The sequence below is a fragment of the Manis pentadactyla genome, chromosome 12 (genome assembly GCF_030020395.1).
Source record: "Manis pentadactyla isolate mManPen7 chromosome 12, mManPen7.hap1, whole genome shotgun sequence".
Classification (NCBI taxonomy): Eukaryota; Metazoa; Chordata; class Mammalia; order Pholidota; family Manidae; genus Manis; species Manis pentadactyla.
In genome coordinates, this window is record NC_080030.1 from 35,680,196 (window position 1) to 35,706,833 (window position 26,638).

General features: G+C 47.3%; 1 protein-coding gene across 1 annotated transcript in view; it reads right to left on the reverse strand.

The window, feature by feature from the left end:
• Window positions 1–26,638, reverse strand: part of IGF2R (insulin like growth factor 2 receptor) — a 98,907-nt gene that overhangs the window by 45,917 nt on the left and 26,352 nt on the right. The window contains exons 3-14 of the mRNA XM_036886778.2: window positions 24,214–24,338; window positions 22,559–22,657; window positions 18,312–18,444; window positions 15,653–15,782; window positions 13,937–14,042; window positions 11,244–11,406; window positions 10,923–11,097; window positions 9,981–10,084; window positions 5,006–5,170; window positions 2,882–3,022; window positions 1,517–1,660; window positions 284–421 (exon numbers count right to left, since the gene is read on the reverse strand). Of these exons, the coding sequence (XP_036742673.2) occupies window positions 284–421; window positions 1,517–1,660; window positions 2,882–3,022; window positions 5,006–5,170; window positions 9,981–10,084; window positions 10,923–11,097; window positions 11,244–11,406; window positions 13,937–14,042; window positions 15,653–15,782; window positions 18,312–18,444; window positions 22,559–22,657; window positions 24,214–24,338 (1,623 nt within the window). The remainder of the gene's footprint in view (window positions 1–283; window positions 422–1,516; window positions 1,661–2,881; window positions 3,023–5,005; window positions 5,171–9,980; window positions 10,085–10,922; window positions 11,098–11,243; window positions 11,407–13,936; window positions 14,043–15,652; window positions 15,783–18,311; window positions 18,445–22,558; window positions 22,658–24,213; window positions 24,339–26,638) is intronic.

Consider the following 26,638-nt stretch of genomic DNA (forward strand, 5'->3'; position numbering starts at 1 on the left):
GGTTTCTAAACCAGAAACCCACTCAAAAAATCCTTTTTAAGCATGATTTACTTCCCTGAGATCCTCAGGTTTTACATTCAAGCACACCTACCTAAACCAGGAGTTAAAGATAGGTTTTTCATTGTCTCAAGCCTCAAACATCAGATTTTCAGAACTTTGGCTAAACAGAATTTATTTCTAAAGCACATTATCTGTAACACATAGGAAAGATTTAAGAACAAAAACAGAACCACCTAGGCAGTTCCAGATGATGCCACAGCACTATGGCTGTTCGGACACACACCTGCCTGGGAATCAAAGACTGTGCAGTTCTCTCCCTGTGTCTTGGAGAGCACGCAGGCAGCAGCCGTGTGCCACTCAAACTCGTAGAAGCAACCATCCTCCGTGGAGGTTCTCAACACTGGAGCACTTTCCAGATCACCTGTCAGTGGAGAAGAAAGAGCTCTCATGAATCGCTCCTGAAAATCTTCCCTTAGTCCAAAAACAGTCCTACCAGTACACAATTCCACTGACATGAGGTTCCTAAGGCAGTCACACCTACAGAGGAAGAAAAGGTGGCTGCCGAGGACTGGGGGAGGAAAACGAGGAGTCAGTATTTAATGGGATAGAGTTTCAGTTTGGGAAGATGGAAATTTCTGGAGAAGGTAGTGGGGATAGTCACCCCACAGTGTAAATATACTTAATACTACAGAAGTGTACACTTCAAGAAGGCTAGTATCAATTTCATGTTATGTGTATTTTACTACAATTCCTTAAAAACAGTAAATTTTGTGTTATGTATATTTTACAATTTAAATATACACACTCAAAAAAAAAAAAAATAGTCCTAGCCCTTGACCTTCTCCACAACTGGGAATTCAACCAAAGGAAATACAGCAACAGAAGCTGGAGAGAAGATACGTACTTAGCACAATTACGAACACTGGAAACAGCCTAATAACTGAACAACAGGAAAACATGTTTAAAAATAGTAAAACCAAGCCGTTATCAACAAGAAAGTCCCTGAAAATTATAAATACAACTGAAACATAGGAAGATATCCACAAATTACTACATCTTGAGGTAAACAGAGAGAGTCTGACACTGTATAAGTAATGTAAACCTATAAATAAAGGTAACTAAGAAGGAGCACTGGGTTTACATGGCGAGATCATGGACATTTTGAATCATCTGTGGTTTCCCCCTTTGGAGGAAGTTAAGCAGGCCGCCCGCTCATGCTGCATCAGGCCCAAGGAAGAGGAAGAGGAGGCCAGGCTGGGGCCCAGAGCTCATCTGGGAGGCCGCGTGGCCTTCCGACACTGTGTGGCCTTCCTCCATCTCCGGACTGGTCTGCTCAGCGGGTAGGGGTCCAGCCCAAGTGCCCACCACTATAGGCGCTGGACCCTGAAATGCCTGGCACTGTCCCTCGACTTGGCAGCAGCCCCCCCTCAACTTGGCAGAAGCCAAGAACACAACACACCTCTGGCAAAGCCTCTATGATAGTTCATCATTTTCTTTTTTTGTCTTAAATTTTTACCTGGCTTGCATATAAGTGTTATGTTTGTCTGTGTTTTCTTATTTTTGCCACAATCATCACCATCTGAATAAGAGAGCTGAATATTTCCTTTCTCTTTTGTAGGAGAAGAAATAAATTTGCCCAGATTTTTAAATTCACTCTTATCTGGAAAAGAGAAAGAAAGGGGAGAAAACAAGACATGATTAAAGATGACAATGACACAGAGAAGTACCAAAAATCAGCCAACACCCAGCAGGTATGCTGTGGCCCTTCCCCAGCCCACCAAGCCTGGCCCCGGCGCTCAGTGGGGTTTTCTTGAATGCCAAGTTTGACTGGGCAGTGGCAGCCATGGGGAGGACCCCAAGGCCACCTCTTGGAGTAGTAGGAAAGTGAGAAAATGTTAATGTCCCCCGTGGGCACAGGAGGCAGAATAGCAAGCACACATCATGCCGTCCTGTATAGTAATGCAGCCCCCCCACTTTCAGGGCCTCTGTTCCCCCAAGACACAAGGTCTTATGAAAGCACAGACTAGGAGCTACAGTTTGTCCCATGACCAGAGCAGAAACTAACCAAACCTGTTCAGCTAGCCAAAGAGGTGACCGTGTAACTCTTGGTTCAGTTGATTTTTACCATGACGTACTGACATTTTGTCCCACGTCCTTCTAAATAAAGGCATGAAGATGCCTGGAGCTGCCTTGAAAGACATGCACTACCAATTCTGAATACTCGGGTCAATCCTAAAATCCAACCTGAGTGCACAATTCCTTATCCATGGTTTGTAACAGACTGCAATTACCCTCACTGCCAGTCATTTCCAAAATGAGTCTTAAGTGACGAACAATTAATATGCTAAATAACTTGTTTCAAATTGAGAAGTCTCTGCAGGACCAAAACAATTACAGCAAGAAGTACCTAAGGGGTGCAAGTACTCTTACATGAAGGCTAACTTGAGGTTCCACTTGCCTTACACCATAACATTGGAACAACTGCAGGCAGTAAAAGTTGTTGAAAAATCAAAATCAGTTTACATAGGCACTGGGAAAGTTATGTTTCAAGTTACAAAGTCAAAAATAATCAAGTATCTTGCAACATGGTTCCTTCTGGTCCTAGGGATGATGTCAGCCACCGTCAAAAGCTGCAGCCAACCTCAGGTTCCCCCAAGTTCCTCAGGATCCCCCAAGTTCCACCATTACCAGAGTGTACCACCTACCTACGTGGGAGTCATTAAATTGTTTATTTACTAGCTTTTATATGCTGAACCCATATAAGAAAAGAAGCTTAGACAAATAGAGGAAGATTTTCTAACTCACTCTGAACTGGATGTAGCCCCATTCTGCACGCCTGCAGGCAACTGTTACCTCGATGCTCGCTCTGGGCACAACTCACCGACAGAGCACACAGCTGCATCTTCAGGACAGCCTCTCGCCTGGCCTTCCTGGAGCACTTTGTGGCAGATATTGAGGAAGAAATGCTTCTTTTCTGTTCCCTTCTGGCTGCCATCCACGGCTTCCCAATTCTGTTCCAGTTCTGTAAACCAAAAACAAGCTTCTTTTAGCCAAAGGCTGTGATTATCTCTCTGTGAGTCACACCATAACTGGTAAGTGGAAGGCAAGGCCCAAAGCTCACTAAGCGTGTGGTCTCTAAACCTCGGGCACTCATGTTTCCAGAGCCAGGCAGGCTGAAGGCACAGAAGTTCACTGAGATTCTCAGGCTTTGCCTCTATGCCCCAGAAGCACACCACGTCAGGGACCCACCGATGACTACGTAAGTGCCCCTGGGAGTGGGATGGGTTGAAAGGCCATAGGATAGGAGGACTCATTACACTAAGGAAGATTTCAGCTCGCAGGCTTCCTTAGTTATCTGCATGCAAATACTACCCAAATACTCCTGCACCCCAGAGAACCAGAGCAGAGGCTAAGAGAACCACTGAGTGAGCAGAAGTATCTGTGCACCCCTCCCAGACCCCCGTTTGTGTGTTGTACATTGTGATGTTAAAAACAAAACAATGTTAAATAAAGGGATCTAATACCACCACTCAGTTTGCGTAAGAAAACTGTGGCCAGGAGAAAGCAGGCAACGCACACATAGCTGGATGTAGTGACACCAGCCCTCACCAAGCAGACCGCTCTGTCCGCTGCAGAAGACCCCTCTCTCCGTGAACACACGTGCACCAGAATCCAGCCAGAGCAGCATACCTGGCTTATGCGGAGCCAGACTACAAAAGCACGTTCACTTCCGAGGCACCTCACCAACACCAGCATTTAGAGATGGCCCCAGGTTCAAAGGAGAGCTTCCCAACACTCCCCACAAGAGGAGTTCCTCTTTCTAATATTATACTCTCTGAACCAGATGGGACTGGAAACACGTGAGTAATCATTGCTACCACAGTTGGTAATTATGTGACTTCAGGTCAAGTCATTCACTCTGCCTTAGGTGTTTTCAGATATAACTCACCTCTAGATATTCCTAATTCCAAGGCTACTTTAAAGGGTGAAACAAGAAATTTTCCGACTAGATCCAGTTCTCCCTGTCACAAGCCCCCATTCTCATTCTTATTCTCTGCTGTCTGCTAAATTCTAAGGCCCCTGGGGAAGGGGCTGAGCTGGCCCCTGTGGCCCCTCCAATGCCGCCAGCTGTGAGGCTATTTCCCCAGAACCTAGTCTGACACCTGCCACATAAAAACACTTGAGAGTCAGGCCCTGCAACAGCCCTGCCAAGCCCTGGCCATCACCACACAGCGTCCTGGGGGCTCCCACCCCCACTCTCCACTCGGCCTCGGGAAGAATCTGACATTGGACAGAGAAAGCTGATCCCATTTTAGATATGGGGGAAGAGGCCATGAGACCAGGAATGAGCACAAGGCCAGAAGGCGGCCTGACCTTGGCCCCATCACCTTCACACCGAGTGCACCACCCCTTGAACCTGACGACAGCCTGGGTGCAAAGTGGGAACACTGCCTACTGTGGCTGTTGTAGGAGTTTAAATTAATTTTTATTTATTGAGATGTAATTCACCTGCAACACTTCATTCATCTTGGTGTACAATGTCAAGAGCTGACATACACATATATTGCAAAGTTATCACCACACTTAGTCTAGTTAACATCCATCAACACATATAAATACAAATTCTTTTTTCTTGAATGAGAACTTCTAAGATTTACTCTCTTAACAAGAGTTTAAATTTTTTTTAAAAAGTTTCTAATCATAAAGCACAAGGCCCGGCACTTGGCGGTTTCTACGAAACTATGACAAGATTACACCAACTTAACCCAAGTGTAAACCAGTAATTCCAACCTCAAATTCAGGCATTTTTGCTTCCTAATTCAGCGTCATTTCTAAAAGTCATGTTGCTACATAAAGGGGTGAAAGGCCCTGATACAACTGGTTGGCAATTAAAGAAAATCGAACAGCATTTCCCACTGCATCCCCAGGTTAGAAGCGCGGGAGCCCCCTTCCTGCCTTGCGCTGGCAAGCACACCCACGCACATGCCACGGCCCAGTGACGCACCTGAGTGCCGTGCCAGAGCGGACAGGTCATGCCTCTTCTTCCCATCGGCGACGCTGCACAGGAGACCCTCCTTCTCTTCCACACAGGCGTACTTCGTGTCCCAAGTGAAGAAGTAGGTGCAGTCCACCTCCCCAGTATACACAGGAGCTCCTTTTCCATCATTAGCTGTGCGATTTGAAAAGGAAAAAACACTCCATGATGTGACCAAAAACCTGGGGATGTCAAAGGAGCGAGGGCAGAAATAGCAAATGTGACACCAATGCCAACCGCAGCTCAACAAACTCGGGTCCCAGACCCCAGCAATTAGAGCAGCTCGTACTGGGTTTCAGACTACTTCAAACTCCTCAACCCTTTCATCTTAGCAGGATGGTCTCAATAGGCCATAAGGCTGTTTACAACACATTCAGTAGGGACACGACACAAGGGCCAGTGTGGAACATGTGAGCCACCAGGCTGGGCCCTGCTGCTCCCGGCTGTGGTCAGCCTTCCACGGGCTCATGACATCCTCTGGGATTCACCAGCAGGAGGGTAGAACCCAGAGCTCAAGCTCCAGAAGAGCCACTAACTTAATGATGGCATTGTGAGCACAGTCAGGTCCCCGAGCTCTAACTAAAGTGAAGGGGAAAGCATGTTGTGGTCTGTGTAACATCATAAAGCCAGCAGCACTCCTCTCAGAGGGCCGGCGTCCCGGACCCTCGAGACTTGGTCAGAGCATGTCTCCAGCACCCCCACTCAGATCAACAACCTCCTCACCTGCCGCCTAAGGGAGCCCCACAGATTTCCCACCTGTGGGCCCTACATGTTCAGTTCTGGACTGAAAGCCAGCCCATCACAGGCCACCTCCCCAGTCCCCATAGCCTGGGGTTCAGACAACTGTGCTGGGTTTTTCCGTAGTAGAAATACTATCTGCATGTGCTTCCAAGCTGGTGTACTGCTGACACAAAGTTCTGTTTTCTGCCCCTAGGTTCCATAACCCTCCCTGGGCCTCCAACATGACTTGCCTTTTTGAGGTTTGGTGCCCTGAAGCGCACAGTGTTCTTAAGGAAAGGGAAATCATATTTTGTACTGAGCATGAACGATGTTTCAACTGCAATTCAATTAAATTTTTAATATTATAAACATTATAATACCAGCGACAGCAGCTAACCTGTAGTCAGCACAATGTGAGCCAGGCACTGGGCAAGCATCAACGTGCTACACAGGGGCTGGCTGCAGAAGCTGGGTTCGGGTTTAAGTACTTTATATATATATATTGGCATATTTAACCCTAAAAACCCTACAGCACTGGTACAATTTTAGCCTCATTTTGTACATATAGGGAGTTGAATAATTTGCCTGTGGTTTCATAGCAAGGAAGCAGGAGCCAGGAATCAAACCCATACAGTCTGGTCCCACGGCCAGGCTTGTTAACTATAACCACAAGGCCATTCTTTCCTCATTACGATGGGTTTTATCTGTCTTCGTATTTTTTTTTTTTTAAGTACTGTAAGCCATTCTCTTTAAGAAACAGCACTCCCAACTTCCCTCCCTACAATAAAGAGCCTAAAGAGCCATCTTCTCCAGTCAGGACCTCGGGGCCTCCCCGTGATGGACGGAGCAGGGAAGCCTCTTCCCAGCCCACCCGCACTATTCTCACAGCTTACTCCCGCGGCATTCTTCTGCCACGAGGTATTTGGAAGAGAGCTGTGTCTCTACAAACTAAAGCATTCCCAGTGCTTTTCTTTCACAGTAAGCTTACAAAAGATTAAATAATACTATGAATGGTTCTAGCATCCTCCCTTACTTTGGAGCTGGTTTGCATATGAAACTTTCTGAGTGAATCTGCAGGGAGAGTCAGTTTTAAATAACACTGGCTTGTATCTTACCTGCATTCTTATTTAATTTATCAAAGAATTTTAGAATAACAAGCTAGAACTCTCCTCTGCCAACCACATTTGTGCATTTGTTTTTAACACAATAGGCTTTGCCTCAAGACCACTATTCCTGGGGCCTACAGTTGCTATCCATCAGCAGGGCTGGTATGAGCTTTTCACTCCCTCATCAACCACACCGTCCCAAGAGCGTCACCCAGGCTCTCCGACCCCCACAGTTCATCTGCGGCATGCCACCTCACAGGCTCACGGCATTGGAACCCACGGCCGGCTAGAGGGCAGTGGGACCTCAGCAGGAGGCGCAGCATCATTCCTCCATAACTGCAAGCAGAGCCGCCGCCTACTCACCAAGCGGCCTGGTTCTCCTTCCAGGTGCACTGCTAAGCTAGAGTCCCCAGCCTCCCCGCCCTGCCTCTCAGGTTGGGCCACTCGGATGGACCCACTAGGAAAAAGGAACCATGCTACTCGGTTCTGCAGGTCCCTGGGGCCAAAGTCTACAGACAGCAGCAACACAAGACAGGGAGGGTGAAGGTCCTGAGTGATGAAGTGGGCACAGCCGCCACCTCCACCCCCTCCACTGACCTGCACGGAACTAAGGAAAACAAACCTTTAATGGAAGGAGCCACTGAAATTTGTCGGTAGTTTTTTTACTAGCCTATCCTAATATATCACTCATCCCAAAAAAATGATCTCATGTCCTTATTTGATGGGATCACCACGCTACATGTAAATCACCCAAGTGGTGTAATTAAAAACTATGGCTAAAAGATTGCATTTATGCACTTGTGTGTCGTGAAAATGCATGAACCCTAGATTCATGGGCAAAAATAATTCCTGGAGATCCAAGTTAGACTATAAACCACATTATACTATTCAGCCAATTAAGACCCATTCACATGCAAAAGTGCAATGTTACATTTATCCACCAAGAACCCACAAGGGAATTTTTTCTAAAAACTCTAAATTTAAATTTGAAGTTTGTACAGTTTGCTCCCAAGTCTGGAGTACTGCCTCACAGAGTCGGAAAGAGTCTTACTTTCGAATCCAACTCCGACCTAAGAGCAGGCTCAAAATCTCCCACCAAACATGGGGCATCTCTGCTTGGCCTCCTTGGCTGCTGGGATCCTTCTGGATCATTATTCTGTCTTCCCAAAATGCCCAACTGAGATCAGCACACTTGCAAAGATCAGCCAAGTCATTTATAAAAGCCCAGAACAGCACGGGGCCAGAAGAGGTAAAGACAAGGTCGGAGGAGATGTGGATGACAGAAGCCAGCCACAGCAGAGCAGCCCAGTCGGCAGGGAGTCCAGGAGAACAGGGCCCCTGCCTAAGAAGCAGGCTACATTTCCCAGGGAACAGGACACAGAGTAGAGGGGCACACTTCAGAAAGGGCCTCCTAAAAGCTTGGAAGATGTGAGGATGATGCAAGAAAGGTGGAGAATCTGGGGAGAGAGGTGGAGCATTTAATCCAGATGGGAGACGGAGCCTAAGGCCACATCCAAATCCGATTCACGTCATCCCCCTGCTTAAAGGCCTTGGGACTTCACACTGGATTTGAGATAAAAGTCCACCTCCTCTGCAGAACATACAAGCTCTTGACAATGCGGCTCCTTCCTAGGGTCATCCTTAGCCACATCGGAATACGTAGCTCAGGCCTGCTCACCAAGGCCACCCAAATTCATGCCTTGGCATGAGCTGTTCCCTGTGTCATGAAAACCCGCCCCCACATCCACCCCACTTCCACACCTGGCTGGCTCCCCTGTCCCGGGGCTCACTTAAGCAGCTCTCCTCTCCTCCAACTGCCTCCATCCTCCCAGCTGCCCAGACCCCAGGCCACCGGCCTCAGCACCTCCCCGCCGAGGCACAGGGTGGTGGGCCTGCCTGGAAGTGCAAGTCCAGCACCTGCAGTGCCTGCTCTCCAGGCTTCCCTCTCCTTCCCTCGCTGCCTCTGGCCGGCAAACTGCGGAAGCACTCAGCCATCACCCATTCCCAGGCCTTGCAGGGCCTAAACAAACAGGTACTAATAAAATGTGGGGAATGAGTCAACTGAGAACATGACAACCATCCCAAGGGCCAGCGAGGAGCTTCCAACATGAGGCCAGAGCACAGGTGGAGTGAGGCGGACAGAAGGCGACAGGGGTACCTGTGAGCAGCGGGGACCAAGGGCAGATGCGGCCTCAGCAGTAACAGGTCCTGATCTAAGGCCTTCCCATCTGCTCTGCCCCAGACTCCTCTGGGCTGGCTCCGGAGGCAGTTCATTCAGGCTCGGAGCTGATCACCCGTCTCCTGACCTCCTTCACCTCCAGGGCATGAGTTTCAGGAACACACTCCACACGCCAGGCCCGGCTGCCTCCCTCAGTCCCCACGGCGAACCAGGGACAAACCTCAGAGCTCGGCCACAGAAGCATACTAAGTAAGCAGGGCCAGAACGGCCCTGGGGGAGGGGGAGCGCCATGAGCGAGAGCCAGCGGAATGCGCAGGACAGGACCCTATGGGGCCCTGGGGTCGTGGCCCTTTGAGGATGACGGGGCCCCATCACTTCTCTACAGATGCAGGCTCCGTCCAGGACCTTCAAGCCACAGCAGCAGCAGAGGTCTCTGAAATGCCAGTGCCACTACAACTTCAAGGTAGCTTCCCCTAATAGCTCAGATGAACCAAACATCCCTCTTCAACTTGCCTGCTACCTCCTGAGATCCCCACATCCACCCTCTACCACAGGGCCCCCATTTGCAAAAAGGGCCACTTCGAAACTTACTTCATAAAAGAAGAGTTGTTTAGTGACAGCCCATTCCAAGCCGGTGAGCAGCCCTGCCCCGCAGGATCTGGTCGTGCTTTGGTGTGAACCACAGTTCAAGACAGAAATGTTTTCCCAGCCCAGTGCTGGGCCCAGTCCCAAAACACAGAGCAGAGGAAAATGGAGGCAGAATGTATGCGTTGCTGGCGGGGTCGGGGGCTCCCACTCACTGACACAGTAGAACACAGTCTGGGAACTAGAGCGGCCACAGAGGAGAACAAGGACCGCTCCACGCAGCACTCCACGTCACTAGTGACGCGCGCCCTCACCGCAAGGGGCGCGGACTGAGCCCCAGGGCACACTCACTCACCTGCAGTTCTATTGCACTCAAAGTTTATGACGCTCATCCGCTGGAAGCCTGAGCTGCATTCATCGCCTCCAGAATATATCAAGGTGAGGTCTCCATCAGAGTATCTAGATTTGTGTAATAGAGACACACAATTTGATAAAACCAGAAAGAAACTGGAATTGTTTAACATTTCTCCATTAAGCCTTTTGCATACCATCAACAAATCGGTACCGACATAAAACAGCAAGCTCTCTGGCCAGCTGGGGAAAAACCATCTAAAGGAAACGAGTTCCAGAGCACAGGCTTGGGGTCCTCCTACTTCAAAGCAAGAGCTGGCTGGAAGAAAGGGCCAAAGGTTTAGCTGCGAACATGGAGACTCTTCTCTCATTTCTAGAGTTTGTGTAAAATAAATAATGCCCAAGAAACACCCAGCTTATCCTACAACTGCCATAAACACAGACCTACCTGAGGGATCCTGGACAATACATACTTACAAAGAGCTACATTATCATAATGCTTTCATGAAGGTTAACTACCAAGCTAAGGGTCATAAGAATTGCACTGAATGCATTTTCTTAGTTGCTGAAAACTTTTATGTAACGTTAATGGCGTTTCAGATCCTCAAACTGCCAGAGAAAAAAACAAAATTCCTCAGAAACGTACATTTTAAAATATGAAAGCCGGATCAATGGCACACCAATTACTTTTCCTACAGTATGGCTCCTTACAAACAATAGATTATAAAACAATAAATTTTAACAGAAACAGTCTTACCCTAAAGCCAGAATAAACATCCAACAGTTTAGTGACAAATGGCAACTTGCCTAAGTCAAAAAGGAAGATGTGCTGCCTTAACCGATTTTCCTGTACTTTACAGAAAATGGGGCAGGACACTGTAGGGGGCCAGTTCTGGTTCACAAAAATATACACAATACACTTGAAATAATGTGAAGGTTTACACACCGTAGGGTCAGATTCTGATGTTTTCCTGCTACTTTGACTTGAGGAGGTTGAGACTTTTTCACTTGGCAGACTGCAGCCTCTTTCTTATTACAGACTTTCACTCCAGTCTCTCCACAGATACTCAAATAAAAAATATATTCCTTTCCGTCTGAGGTATAGTAAGGAAATGGTGATGCTAAAGAAAGAGGAACAGATAAGAAGAGGCTTCTGAAGCATTACTTCAGTCATCCCCAGTCCCTCTTTCTGCCCAGCGGCAGGCAGGGGTTAGCTCGGCCCCTCCGTTCACACTCCCCTCCTACTGTTCATAGGGCACCCACTCACCTGTGTTCTGTCTGAGTGGCTGGAGGTCAATGGCAATGTCATGCTGCTCGTTGCTCAGAGAGCAGGTTCCACTCTCCAAATAATCTCTGTGGCAGGCATACTCGGTGATCCACTCAATTTCGTAGCGGCAATTGGATTTAGCTGTGAGCTTGGGAATGGTGCCCTGCCAGGACCAGTTTGAAAGGAGCAAAAGTAATTTTTTAATGCAAGTTTTCCATGCCTCTGAAAAGCTCCACGGCTTCCTGTTTCTGAATCATAATTGCCCCTAACATATTTAGATTATCTGACTTGTAACAACTGTTTACTTGCAAACCTTTCTGATCCCCTTGCAGGCACACTCAAGCCTAATCAGTGAGTCTGTCCTGAATTCAACACATGATAAGCACAATCCTGGCAAGCAGTCATGGTTTGTGATGGGTATGGGGTTGGTTCACTCCTCTCAGTCAGAGGTGCCACTGAGCTGGGGCCAGATGAACCCCCACGGTGGGTGAAATCACCATGCATGTGCACGTCTGGGAAGATGGCCCATAACCTCTTTCCTAAGATGGTCAAAGGAGCTTTGGGCACACCTCACCCGCCCTCAAATCTGCTCCTGTCCCTGGGAGAAGCCAGGGCATCACCCACCACAAACCCAGACTCTGCCATTTTTGTGCCAGAGAATCGGTTTTACAGACATGAGCTCTGACCCTCATCTTTGGCTGAACTGGGAAGAATGTCATCACTGCTCACTGAAGTAAAGTCTTATTGGTCTTAGTATCTTAGGAAGAGATGTGCTGCTTCTAGGCACCATCACTCAGCAAATGTCTGCTGAGCATCTGCTCTGTGCCAGGCATGGTGCTAAATGTTGGACTCACAAACCCAGGTCACATGATTAGGAGGCTGCAGACCTCCATGTCCAGCTCCATCTGACTGACTCAAAACCCATGTTTTAACCACTGGGCTCAGGGAAGCTGGACATATGTGAAGGCAGCTGGGCACCAAGTGAGAGGCCAGACAGTGTACAGTTCACTGACATGAGATGTCCAGAAAAAGCAAATCCAGAGAGAGAAAGCAGACGGGTGGCAGCCAGGGCTCAGGGCTGAGGAAGGAACGGGGAGCGATGCTGGGCACTGGTTTCCTTGGAGGTAATGGAGACAGGCTAACAGCAGATGGTGACAATGGCTACACAATTCTTTAATATCTCAATGACCATTAAATTGGACTTAAAATTTACAGTATGTAAGTTCAATAGCACTTCTTTGAAAAGCTCTATATGATAAGATGAATGCTTACTGAGATTCCAGCTCCTCAAGGCATTCAGTGAGCCAGCTTAACTAAACCTTCAAGTACTAAGGTGTCACACATAACCCAAGACCTACCCAGTGAATGCTTCAGAGGAAATGGAACCTCTACCTCTAATAACAAGTCAGCCTCCCCTTCTAGCACCATGAAGTATGACATCCCATGAGGAAACAGGAGGGGACGCCCAGTTCCCTTCACTGTGACAGTGTAAGACGATTCTTACTGAATGCAGCACAAGTAGCCAACACTGGAAGCACAGCCAGCTGAGCACGTCTCATCAGGCTCAGGGGATTTCGGTTTGCAGGGGAGGGCCCAAACCTGAGGCCCGAGGAGACACTCCCTACCATTCAGTCAGCACTAACTCAGTGCTGGCCAGCCGCGTCTTCATGAGGCTGATGCCACGTATCCCTGGAAGTGTGGGGGCAAAATGGAAAGCGGGCCTGGACTGTACTTTTGTCTACACATCCCCTATACACAAAAAGGGCCGGCTGCCTGCCCGAAACCAGAGCAAATTCCACGTTTGCTTGTCGGGAGAGGGAAATGGTTCCCTGGCAAAAGAATTGAGCACCTCCAACCTCATTCTCTGATGAGAAGGCAGAGACAATTGGAGGAAAGCCCGGCCCTTCCTCCCTGGTGCTCTCCCTCTCCCAGCAGCACCCGTGCACCTGCTGGAACACTACAATAGGAGGACACGTCCAGCGCCGCTGGGCACGGGGCCAAGGACGACACAGACCCAGCCCTACCCTCAGGGCGCTTACAACTGTGCTAGAATTAAGCAGCCAGAAGACAGAATAATCACCCTGCCTGTGAGGGTGAGGGGGAAAGCAGGCAGGGAGGGGTGGCACGCTCCACTGGCAGGCCCTGCTTCTCCTACTTCAGAACCCCATACGCTCAGTCCTGCCTACACAGTCTCTGCCAGGTCTGCTTACCATCTGTCCGAGCCATTCCTTACTATGTTTTTATAAACCAATTAGCTATTTTTACCTTTCCTCATCGTAAGAAACAAGAGCCATGAAATCACATTATACATATGGCTTTTCAAGTATTCATTCACAATCAGCTTAACTAGAAAAACTTGAAAATCTGTCCACAAACCAGTTAAAACCATCTCACACAACCCTAGAACAAAACACCATTGCACGCTGACATATGTAGGGCCGCCTCCAGGTTATTGGGTAAAAGCAAATAGCAAGCTGTTCTCCCCCAAGAGCCTCACCTACAGCCCTAAGGCCTGCCTTCTGCAGGAGGCACATCTTCCCAGGAGGCAGTCTTCCCGGATATTCCCCCAAAGCGCCTTTTGACTGCTCACCCTCTCCTGCACCCAGACACCACTCCACCCAAACCCAACTTCTGCTCACTCAGGGGAGGAGGAGCATGCACCGCTGGGAAGTCCTCCTCCGACAAGCACTCACCTCTCTGCGCTCAGATGGACAGACAAATGTAATCGTCACTGAGGGGCTGTGGCCATCACAGAAGTCTGGCTTCCCGGCCTCGTCTTTCCCGTAACTCAAGACAAGCCTGGGTGACACACATTGAGAACAGAGTGCTACCAAGGTATAAATTACAGTCAAATTAATCTGTTGCCCTGAACATTCAACACACTCATTCGGAGGAGAAACAAATATTAAAATATAAAAAAGGCCATAGTACAAAGTAACTGTAAATCATTTCTATTGAAGAAAAATTTAAGGAAACTTCAATGAGTGTTACTTTCTCAAATAAATAAAATGACCAACTTGTGAATTTAAATAAGTCAAATATCTAACAAAACAAACATAGCTGAGCAGGCCAAGCACACAAAGTTGCATAATCACCACCTCTGCAAAGAACAATTTCTGAGGACAAGCCAAAAAGCTTTTGTTTTTAACCCGACATGGCTCGGCACACTGGCCAACGTGGCCTCCCAGAGGAGGAAGAGCCTGGGGCCCCTGGGAGGCGTGCTGGTCCCCTGCGGGCTGTGCCTCCTGCTCCTGGTGCGCTGGCCACAGGACAGCAGCTAATAGATGACCTTCCTTTTCTGTGAAGCCACACTTAGGCTTTCACCCAATGACCATATTTTACGGAGTCCTTTCTAGCCCCACCCACTCCCCAGGATGAATAATCACCCACTTGTCACTTGAGACAATGCCATGGGCTGAACTGTACCCCCAGATTCCTATGTGGAAACCCTAACCACCAGGACCTCAGCATGTGACTATATTTGGAGATGGGCCTTTAAAGAGGTGACTAAGTACAACGAGGTCACTAGTGTGGGCCCTGATCGCATATGACTGCTTTCCTTGTAGAAAGAGATCAGGACGCACACACAGAACACAGCTGTGTACAAGCCAAGGAGAGAGGCCTCAGAAGGAACCAACCCTGTGGACTCCTTGGACTTCAAGCCTCCAGAACCGTGAGGAAGTGTATCTGCTGTTGAAGCCACTCAGTCTAAGGTACTTTGTTATGGCTTCCCTGGCAAACTAAGACAGATGCACATCTAGAAGTTTCTCAAACATTTTTAGGTGACTGATGCTCCACTGTTTTCTGTGAACAGAAGGAACTGAGCCCTGACACACCAGTAGTTCCATACTAGGGCACATGCAATTAGGTGTCTACCAAAGGCCCCGGGAATAGGAGAGCATTAAAATCCTTGATCCAGTTCAGGGCGTGGTCATGTGTAACATACTGGAGGAAAAATCTCTCTGGCAATTCAAGGGGCAAAGGCAGACAAGGAGACAGGAAATGAGTGCCCTCGCTGGGAAGCAGGGTGTCCACTGAGCGCCAGTCAGGAAGAACACCGCAGCCTGGAGGGACGCCAGCAGACTGCTCTGGCTGCCTCTCACCCTTCAGATGCTGCTTTTAAGGAACAGGTAACTCCAGACACAAGGCCGACTGCATGGAAAACATGCCATGGAAAGTATCAGAGAACACCTTAAGGTAGGTGTCATTTCATGAAGTGAACACACTTAGAGACACGGCTGAATCACGATCTGTGTTCTCACAGCTATGAGCGACGGGATTAGAAAGTCCACAAGCCAGCCAGCCTGTGTGACTCACAGTGATGACCAACCATTTCACAAGCCCGTGTGATACAGTAATTTTTCAGGGACAATCTTGCCAAGGATGACAAAGGCCAACAGCAAACTGACCTGTTCTTGCTCAGGAGCTTCAGTCCCTCTTTGGGATGGCCAACGTCAAACGCCTGGTCCCCTCTCACCAGGCAGGCAGCAGTGCCGGGGGGACATGCATGCAACTGTGGACTGGAGTTCTTCAGCGAGTCTGTGAGACATTAAACCATATCATTTTATGCATCAGGAGTGGTGATCATGCTTAACCTTAGGCCCAGGGTCCCTTTAAAAAAATTATCGAATTTCTGAATGTCTCCACAAGTAACATAAGGTGAAAGTCTGCACACAAAGAAGAGCTGGGCTGACATCCTCTCTGAGAGCCTGGGCAAGCCAGGGCCTCCCTGACCATGGAAGGAGTGCAGCACCGTCCCCCTGCAGGGCTCCAGCAGGTGCAGGGAGGACGGCAAAGTGCTCACTTGGCACCTGGTAAACAGGCACTGCTGTTGTTCAGAGCTTCAGAATGTATCTCCCTCTCCTAAAGGTACATTGACTTTAGGTGACCCCCTTTCAAGCTATAAACAGACCCGAAAATGCAGGGACTCCATGGATTGCTGAGAAGATGAGTAGATTTGCAGAAAGAACACACAGACAGTTCTGGGCTCCAGTGTTAGATCCACCGCTTACTATCTCTGTAACTTTCACCTAACTACAGGATCCATCTGATGGACAATGCAATACCTCACAAATTAGGGGTACGATTAAAGAACAGAACGTACTAAACGTGCCTAGACTACAGACTGCCACTAGCTAGCCATGATTAGCCCAGCTGGGTTTCCCTAACGCCATCATCATCTGCTACCTTACACATTATTGGGTTTACTTGCTCACTATGCATCCTCTCCCGCTTGATGACAAGCTCCGCTAGAGCGAACTAATGCTTGGTCAGGACCAGTACTGTAGTTCAGGGCCTACCACGAAATACAGACTCAAAACACAGTTTGCCTGTGAATGAGTTTATCACCCAGCTTGGGCTTCTACTAAAGCCTTATCAAAGTGAGGAGGGTTACCCCACCTTCTCCAGTTTGCCACAAGGAGGCACCAGCTGATGAAAAGAAAAACAACCCTTTAGGCCTAAAGCCTGTATCGGGAAATTTCACTACTAATGGGCAGTTCCAGTCCACATTGCATATCCGCTATAGCCCGGACTCCTCAACTCACAGTGACACGATGTTAGACCGAAAATAAAATGTGAGGTAAGTGCCCCTGAGTGAGCCATTAGGCAGGTAACAGCAATTCCACAACTACTTGTGAGGTTTTAAGGGTCACTTTCAAACATGACTTAAGGCTCAGGGAAATTTCCTGGGGATGGAGAATATACTGACGGAAGCTGGTGAACTGCATATTTTTTTTTAATTTTTCAATTTAAAATATTAGTGTGAATCAAAGCCACTGAAGCGCAACTCAAACTGTCAGTAAATTAGAAAGAAAAAAACTTGCAGCTAATCCTCAAATGATTAAAAAAAGAAAAGACCCAGGAACTAAATGTTTTCAAACTAAAATGGCATATGACTTCAGAATTCAATGATCAACAAGACTTCTGCTTGATAATCAGATATGAGTTCCAGACCCACTGAAGACAAAGACTTTGTCTTTTCCCAAAGGAACATCAAAAGCTAACCCTGTAGAACAAAGCAATGCCATAAATAACCTGACACACAAAAAATCTAAAATTATCACCGGTCACTTATGAACCATGCATGTGGTATATTCACTTTTCAAAATAAAGAAATAAACAAAATGGTATATGATGTATATATACAACTCAAAGAATAATTTTAAATTACTATTTGTGCTATTTGTGTGCCTACTATCCAGCAATACCCTCATGTATTGATTTTATTATAAAATTTTTTCCAAACTTTTCTAAACCTGAAGTCCTATGTACAAAACAAGAACATTAAGGGAAACACTAGGAATGATTTATTATTAATTCCCAGAAAAATTCACTCATGGCACACTCGCTTCTAGTACAGCATAGCAAGAAGACAAGTCTTAGCCTACATGGCTAACAATTCATAGCCCCGGAAGGACGAAGGACGCGTAAAGCCAGGTTATAGAAATTGCTGAAAGAACAAGACAAGGCTTAGTATAACGTCTCAAGGCCTCTTTTTAGATAAAACCATCTGCAGCCTTCAGTTAATTTAGCAAAGACACCCCAGTCTCTCTCACCAGTTCTGGTACCTACAGAGAAAGCCAGGCAAGAAGCCCATTTCTGCTGAAATGCCCCAAGTCACCGGGCATCCTTCTCTCCCTTTTACCCACCCTGCAACTCAAAGTCAAGGGCCTTAGGGTTACACACTGCTAGTAGACAGCCCTCCTCACCAGGGTCCCAGGGAGCTCTTGACTCCACTCTGCTCCCTGAGCCCCCAGCACACCCATTCCACTCTCCCCTCTGTCTCACTCCAAGTCAGGTTTACTTAAGACTCTTAAAACCCGAAGTGTCTGGCAGAGAGAACACACCAGAAGGGACCAATCTTCTTGATGGAAGTTATGATGGAATCAGAAGGGACCGGGGCAAACGGGTGGGGGTTATGCAGAGATCATCTTCCAGGACAAAAGCTTTCTTAGTAGGCTGAACCAGGATATGGGTGTTCGATCAGGTAAGGGTGGATGGCCAAAGATATAGAAGCCTTCTACGAAATCCCTCACCGCCACCATGCTCACACCCAGTGATTCAGACCTATGTCTCTACAGACGTTGATGAATAGAGAGGTGTCTGGGTCCGAGTCATCCACCAAGTAACCACCACTAATCTTGATCAGTGGATTTAAATCATGCTTCTTTAACTCTCCATCAAATACATAGCACGGCACCTGGAAAGGAGGAAGGGAAAAAGTGAGTCTTCAACACATACTTTCTTGGGGCTAGGGGCTCAGCAACGCCTATGACCAATGCCAACACTGGTTTCTACCACTTATCAGGCCTCGATGTCCCCCGATGACAAAACAAAGCAAAAGTCAACAAGTACTTCATCTGCACTACACTTGGCACCTCTTCTTGCCTATGCAGGATTGTGCTCCTGCAGTTGGCACCCCAACCTTCCCTCCTGCATCACTGCTGCCACCCCTACAATCCAGAGCTCTGTAGCCCCTAACCAGGCTTAGGACAATGCCTAGAACCTAAGAGGCTTATGAAACACTTGTTCAGCGACATTTAAGACAAGTTCCTTGGGCATCTAATCCACCCTTACTGGGTTCTAATAATGTATAACCACTCTCTCATCTCTGTGAACTAATGGCCTCTTATTTTAAAATATCAAGGAACTCACTTCAGTTGGCAAGACCCCGTGCTTCAAAAGTTCTGCCAAATATAAGAGCAAAGCATTCAAGCCCAGAGATGTGCCCAGCAGTAAAAGAGACCCTAGTCTCTTGTGCCTAGTTGGCAGTATCTACTGAAATGCCTTTGTGGAAACACCCCCACAAGTCTTATTTTGGGGAATAATACCCTGCTATCATTTTAATCGCCCCTCCTAAAGAATATCCTAAAAATTCATGTTGTCTATAATCATTTCAAAGAAATCTTTTTCATAAATTTCTATGGATAATTTTCCTAAATTTTGGCTTTTACCCATAGATACAGAGAACAGACTGGTGGTTGCCACAGGGTGGGGGGTGGGAGGATGGATGAAATAGGTGAAGGGTATAAAAATTAGTGAGAATGTTTGGTCTCTTGGTCCCGGCAATAGTTGCATGAGTGTGTACAAATGCCGAAATTCATCCAGCTGTAAATTAAGATGTGTGCATTTTATTAAATGTACTCTGTATCAATGATAAAATACAACTAAATAAAATTTTATCTTTTAGTCTATTCACAGGCAGTCTATTTACAAAAGTAACTGCTAGCATTTAGCTATCAAATTTGCTTAGGAAGATGCCAGCCAACCTGCAGGAGGCTCTGACCCACTAACCCTTTTATCCAGTCCTGTTCCCGGAGACTTCGTGGAGAGCTGATGGAGTAAATCAAACCATTTGTATTTCCTTGTAGGCTCAGGGGACACATGAACTCATTTCAACAGGATATATACAGCAAAGTGTCCTGTCCCTACCATGCTGGTAACTTAGGCACTTGGCACCGCCAGCACTGGTAGGGTACAGGTACCCGGAGCCAGCAAGGCCACAAGGCCAGATGCCAAGCCCAAAGCTACAGCCCACAGAAAGGCAATCACATTAATAGGTATAACTGCAGATCATGACTAGGTCCCAGTAAGAGTAACTAGCAGCCATAATCCTGCAGATCTGAAGGGTGTCATCATCCCCCAGGAAGGCAGTACAGAACCAGTAACTCGAGAGGTGGGTGACTCAGCTGGCAAGTTAGAATGGAAGACAAAAGCAACTCTCTGGCGATAAAGCAAAAAGGAAGAGCATGCCAGCACACAGCACGGGGGAAAGACAGGGGCCACATGGGAAAGAACTTGCTCTAAAGTAGCTTCACTTCACCAAAAGGCTTGAGGGATTCCGGGAAGCAAGGCCCACAGACACCCAGCTCACGGCAGTTAGCAACTTCTGGCCAACTCTCTACTCCAAAAAGTAACAGAAGACATGCCCCACACAGTAACCCACAGAACTCAAGTGTGTGTTGGAAAAACAGTTAGGGCTCCTGGGGAAAGGCCTCCCCACTCCCTGCTCCACGGAGCAAAGCAGTGGAGACATTTCATGAGAGCAGGAATGTAGCCACCAGGGAAAGAGGTCGTCTGCCAGCCTCACACCCAGCACTGAATCAGCCTTGCTAACACTGTGTGTACACTGACTGTTATTTCTGTACGTAACTCTGGTCAAACCACAAGCATGACAGTTCTGAATTTTCCAAGAGTGCTATGGTAGCAGATGTATATCCACAATGTCTTAAAGGAATTATCTAAGAACACCCTACCAGAAACCACTGAACAAATTTATGCCAGTCATTTTTAAAGACACTGTTTGGGACTACCAAAGATGACAAAGCAAACTAACAAAGAAACAAGGGGACCTCAGGTGTGGCAATCACAACTACAGTGACACTAAATCAAATCTGGATGTTTCCTGAGGGAATGGTGAGTGTTTAAAAGTAAAACATTTAATACAGTTTTTGAAGGTATGCAAAAAACCTGTAATGTGGAATCAAACTTCACTGAGGACAGAGAAAAGGAAATATGCTTCATCATGATTTGCTAATGTAACAGCATTGCCTTCTGAGCAGCCAGCCTGCTCTTCAGGGGTTCCTGTCCGATTTATCTGTACCTAAAGGCAGAATGGAACTCAGGTCACGAAGAAGGGTATGCGCGCTCCATTCCTGTAGTCTATGGGCTCCCTGAAAGCAAGAATGCTTCCAAAATTTAATGAAATTCCTCTGCTTAGCCCACAACCGGCCCTCAATAAATGAAAACTATACAGATGAAAAAATAAAGCCCCAGCTGCTGAGCAGACCTAAGGAGATGATCATTAAGATCAAACTGCAAAATTTCTCATGCATCTTTTCATCAGCTTCGAAGAGAAATTAAATGTCACTGTTTTTGAGGAAAACAGACTATACCTAGCCACTCCCACCCCCCAAAAATGATTTACAGCACAAGTCAGGCACACTTTTCTGTAAAGAGCCACAAAGTCAGTATTTTAGGCTTTATGAGTGACGTAGACATCTGCTGTATATTCTTTGCTTTTTTACAATCTTACAAAAATGTAAAAACCATTCTTAATTCTGGGGATAAGAATAGCCTAGGGCAGGATTTGACCCACCAACAGTAGTTTGTGACTTCTGACTTACTACAGAGAGTATAGAAAACAATTTGCCTATTTATTTATTTTGGCAAACAGTTTTCCCGTAGGTGGTGGGAGGCACACCAGTCAGCTCAGCAAAACAAGGTAGGAAGGCAATCAATTAAGAGGGAAAAATGGGTATGATTAGCGGGTTGGAGACTCAGAGCCCAAGAGAATACCTGTGGGACCTACAGATGCCTATTGTCCCCCAGGAGAGAAGGCATGCCTTTCTGTGGTTTATACAATGTATAAATGGCAAGCAATTTAACATAAGTTTTAAGATGTCAAGTTTAAATTTCACACCACCTCCTGAATATTGGCATTATTTTATCAGGTCTTAATTCTTTGCACACTTTAAATCTGTTTCTCACTGATCATTCCTTTATGCTCTTTTCTGGGAGGCAGCATTTTGTTTCATCACTTGCCTATCAGACTGTCTTTTCATTTACAGATTGACCATCAGTGAAAATGACTGATTACTCTCATTGTCAGTTCTGAGCTCCTAAGAAAAAGCATCTTTGAACTCAATCAATCCTTCAGAACAGAAACCTAATGCAGGAAAGTAAGAATGATCAACCCACAAAAACTTCTGTCTAGGTGAACACAGAAAACCACCTTTTCAGATCTGGGGTGGTGGGAGGGGAGATGCGGCAGAAGGAAATGCCTGCTCTCCTCCACTGCCAGGGAGAGCCACACAGTAGAGCCAACTTAAAAAGGTTCCGAGGTAGGGAAAAGGCTGCTTCATTAATCACCAACAATGAATAGACCAGATGCCAGAGGAAGAGTGGAAATAGTGATAGTCATCATCTAGTCTCTGAGGCGAACTGGCCTGGATTCCCAAGGCTTCCGGAAGCCAACCTGAGGCTGAGGAGATGGCACCTGGAAGTAGAGTGACTAGTCTAAACCCGAGCTCCCCCATGTTCCTGAATGAGCTGCACAGCACCAGAAATTAACTTGCCTTCAATGGGTAAGCCAATCTATTTCCATTCATATCCTGTGATATATTAAATGCCTTGTCCTAAAAGTAAGAACCACCCAGCCCAATTATAACAATTAACTCTCACAGCATCTCTGCTCAAATGAAGTTTGAAAACTAAAAAAGATTTTCACTCCAGAAAGTCTGAGCCAGTATTTCAAGTCTTAATTGTCCTGGAATGGACTTCTTGAGCATGTGACCTTGAAGTGCCTTTGTTACCTCTTTGTTAGCTTTAAATGTGTCCTTCTTGCAGGCTGCTGCCGTCCTCCACTCAAAGTAATGTACACAGTCTGTTGCTGTTACAAATTCTGGAGTTCCCTAGTTTTTAAAAAAAAATAAAAGTTACCATACTGCATGTTGTAAACTTTTTTAAACTTAGAAACAGCAAAGATTAATGAAAATTTTAAAAACAGCAACAAGAAGCGGAGGTGGGGGGTGGGGGTGGAGGGGAACCACAACTGTTGTAAGTTAAACAAGGTTGTCAAGAAATTCCCAAACCCAAAAATTATGAGAAAGAAGCTTCATGAAATCATGTCATAATTCTGGTGTAAATGACCCAAAATTGTTCTACTGTCCCAGCTATGCAAGTACAGCGAACTCATGGGAAGTAACTTGGAGCTCTACTCTCAAACTTCAAATGTTCTCTTAACCAAATGCCAACAAAATCAAAGCCAGAAAATGTAGCCTCATGCTTCCTGTAAGGCAAGGAAGGAGGCCCATCTGGACCCAACCGAGTTCATGCACCAACCCTGCTTCAGACACCCCCACGCTCAAGGGCAGCCTCTCCTCTGACAAACCATGACCAGGGCTGACTCCAAATTGGTCAACCACAGCATCGCTTAGTGACACAGGACATGGCAGAATTTACCTCCACACTGCTTGTGCAAATCTAAGGAGTTACTGCACGATTCTGGCTCTTATATGGTGAACACAGAATCCTTGAAGGAATTTAATTAAAGTTAAAACAGCAGCCAGCATTTTCTGCAACACAGACCTACATATGTAATACCACTGCAAACAGGTTTTTTCCCGAAGTTTCAAATATGGACAATAATGCAACTGGTCCAAAGTTAATAATGTAAGTTCTATTTTTAAAGTTCTTCAGATGAGACATTATGGGCCTGAAGGTGCAAAAGCCACAGCACCCAATTCTAAAATGTCATTTTAAAGTAATCTGGCAGCCACAGGAGTGTCACTCTACCTGATAAATTCTTGGGTTCTTACTCTATTTAGAGAATGTTCACAGGATTTGTATACAAACTGCTTTTCCCTAAAAGCTAGCCTTTCATTCTTTTGCTTTTGTTTTTTAGTTACTGAAGATCTTTTTCTAAATATTGAAGAATAAATCCAAGAAATCACATACAATATGCAGAGTAAGAATAAATATCATGCTTTAAACAGTTATGTCGCCTCTCAATACCAGTTATACCCATAAGACTGGGAACCCCACTACCCACAAGCCAAGGTTTCTCTTACACAAATGTCCATCTCTCCAATTTAATGTGAGGAAGGAAAAACTTTTTAAAAAAATAAATGCACTGCCCTAAGAACAATCAAAATTAAATGCTGGGAGAAGAGGTTTCGGAAAGAAAAGGAACATTATGCCTATAACATAAGCATTAAATAGTGCTTTGAGTTTAAACTCATTAATCCTTCGAATTAGTTTTACACAGGATGTGGTTAAGTTTCAGTTAGAAGTTGTAACTACAGTCTTAGGACTTATTTACTTATTGGTTCTTTATATGGTGATTTGGTTTGAGGCTTCTGTTTTTAGTTTTGCTCACTTGTTCTTCCTGAAGTACTGCTATCAAGAACTCCCAACAGACAAACATTTTTAACAAAAGGAAGACTATAAAATGACTGTGTGGACTCACCAAGGTTTTCCCACATAAGAAGGTGATGCTACTCTGGACTTGGTGATTTGTGCTTGGCTGCCCACAGCTCACTGTTGTGTTGAATTCCATAAGAGATTTGGTTGCACTTTTCAAAAGAGAGTTACCTATTTGGAAAGGAAACAAGCTATAAAACATCATAACTGTAAGGCTATTTCCAAGCACAAACAAATTAAAAGTGGCACTATAATCTGAAGCCTTATAAACTTATGAACTGTCCCTTCCCCAGAATTCACCATCTCAGAATGACATCCCCATCCAGCCCCAAACACATTGCACCGAGTCCTCTCTTTCATCTGCCACATTCTATACACCAGCAAGTTCTATTGGTTCTCCGTCCATCTCAAATCCACCCACATCTCTTCGTCTTTACTACTACAAAAACCACTATCATCTCTCACCTGTACTCTGGCAAGGGCCTCCTAATTGGTCTCCTTTCCTCCACTCTTGTCTCGTCCCTTACAATCTCCCTTCCCAAACCATCTTGCACCAATGTAACCTTCAAAACCATAAATTGGAATAAATAACTCAGTTACTGAAATTCTTCAATAACTTCCCATCATATGTGCTCTAAAATCAAAATGTTTTGGAATGACCCACAAGCAGGGTGAATATATCTCAGTTTGCCTGGAACATTACTGGCAATAATCCAAAATAAAGTCTATATATATATCAACATGATAGTTGGATAAATTAACTTTGATAGATGTACAAAATATTATATAGAAATTAGAACAAATAAGCCATAGTGAAAGACAACAATATGGTTGATTTTTAGCAATATAACATTACCACTTATGCCCTAAAAGGTTGCCTATAAAATGACATACACTTTGTGTAAGGTTAAAAATACCATACACACACACAGATTTGAAAGAGACACACAGAGTAAGGGAGGAATGAAATACAGGATGTGAGTTAACAATTACTTCCAGAAAAGAGACAAGGGGATGGGAACCACATGGACAGTGGTTATTAGTTAAGTTCCTAGATTTTGTTAGAGATGGGGCTCACTACAGTATGCAAAACATCTAAGTAAGTAAGAAGAAAAGGTTGGTCCACGGATTAATGATGATAGCGATCATGAACTCGGGATTATAACTGGTGCAATTTAATACAAACACCTAAGAACTTCAAAAAGATAAGAGGGAAAGGAGCGGGGGAGGGGTGATATTAAAATGCTAATGGCCTTCGGAGCTCCCGCGGGGGCGGGGGCGGGGGCGGGGGCGGGGGTGGGAGGCAATACAGCGGTTCTTTACCCGGCCTGACAACGTGCAAAAAGGTCTGCAGGAAACGTCATTCTCTGCCTGAAACCCTCGGGGGTCGTATCAAAAATCTTTTTCTTGCTGAAAGGGCACCGAAGCCCCACCGTGGCTCCGGGACCGAGGACAGCGCCTGGTGGACAGCTCCTGGTGGACAGCTCCTGGTGGACAGCGCCCGTAGCCCCACCCACCGTGGGCGTGCCTGGGGCCGGCAGGGTGGGGCTTCGGCTCACCCCCGCAGCGCGGCGCTCCAGGAGACGCAGAGGGCGGGCAAGGCGGTGGAAAGCAGCGCGCGCTGCCGCCAGAAGGGGGCGCACACGGGGCGCGGCCCCCCACCTTGAAGACCCTCCCCCACGCCTCCTGTCCCCCCACTCAGCGGCCCATTCCGGCCCTGTGCCCAGAGCGTCTGGGGGCTCCTCATAACTGCTGAGCCCGCCCTGAAAAGGAAACAAGGAGGGCCCCAGCCTCGGGCCGGCAGGCATCCAGCCGACCACTAACAACGCGGCGCGGGGCCCCGGCATCCCTCAGCACCAGGCCCCATCAACACCGCGCCCGCCCATCCATCTCACCTTGTTCCTCTGCCCGCTCCGCCCGGCTGTCGGGATCGGCTGCCGATCCGGGCACTCGGGGAGAGGCCGCAGCGAACCGCGGCACACAACCGCGGCAACCGGCCAGCCTGGCCGTCCTCCCCGGACGAGAGCCGGGCGAGGACTGCGGGGCCGCGGCCAGCACGCCAGGCCCACGGCCAGCTCCCGAGGACGGCGCCAAATGGGCTGGGCCGCGCTCGCCGGGCCCGCCAGACCGCGCCGGGTCCTCCAGACCGCGCGCCGGGCCCGCCAGACCACGCTCTCCAGGCCGGGTCCGCCAGACCAGACCGCACTGGCGGGGCCCCACCCGACCAGACCACGCCGGGTCCTCCAGGCCGCGCTCTCCAGGCCGGGTCCTCCAGACCAGGCTGCGCGCGCCAGGCCCGCCAGACCGCGGTCTCCAGGCCGGGCCCGCCAGAACAGGCCGCGCTCGCCCAGGCCCGCCAGGCCGCGCCGGGTCCTCCAGACCGCACTCTCCAGGCCGGGTCCGCCAGACCGCGCTGGGCCCGCCAGACCGCGCACTGGGCCCGCCAGACCGCGCACTGGGTCCTCCAGACC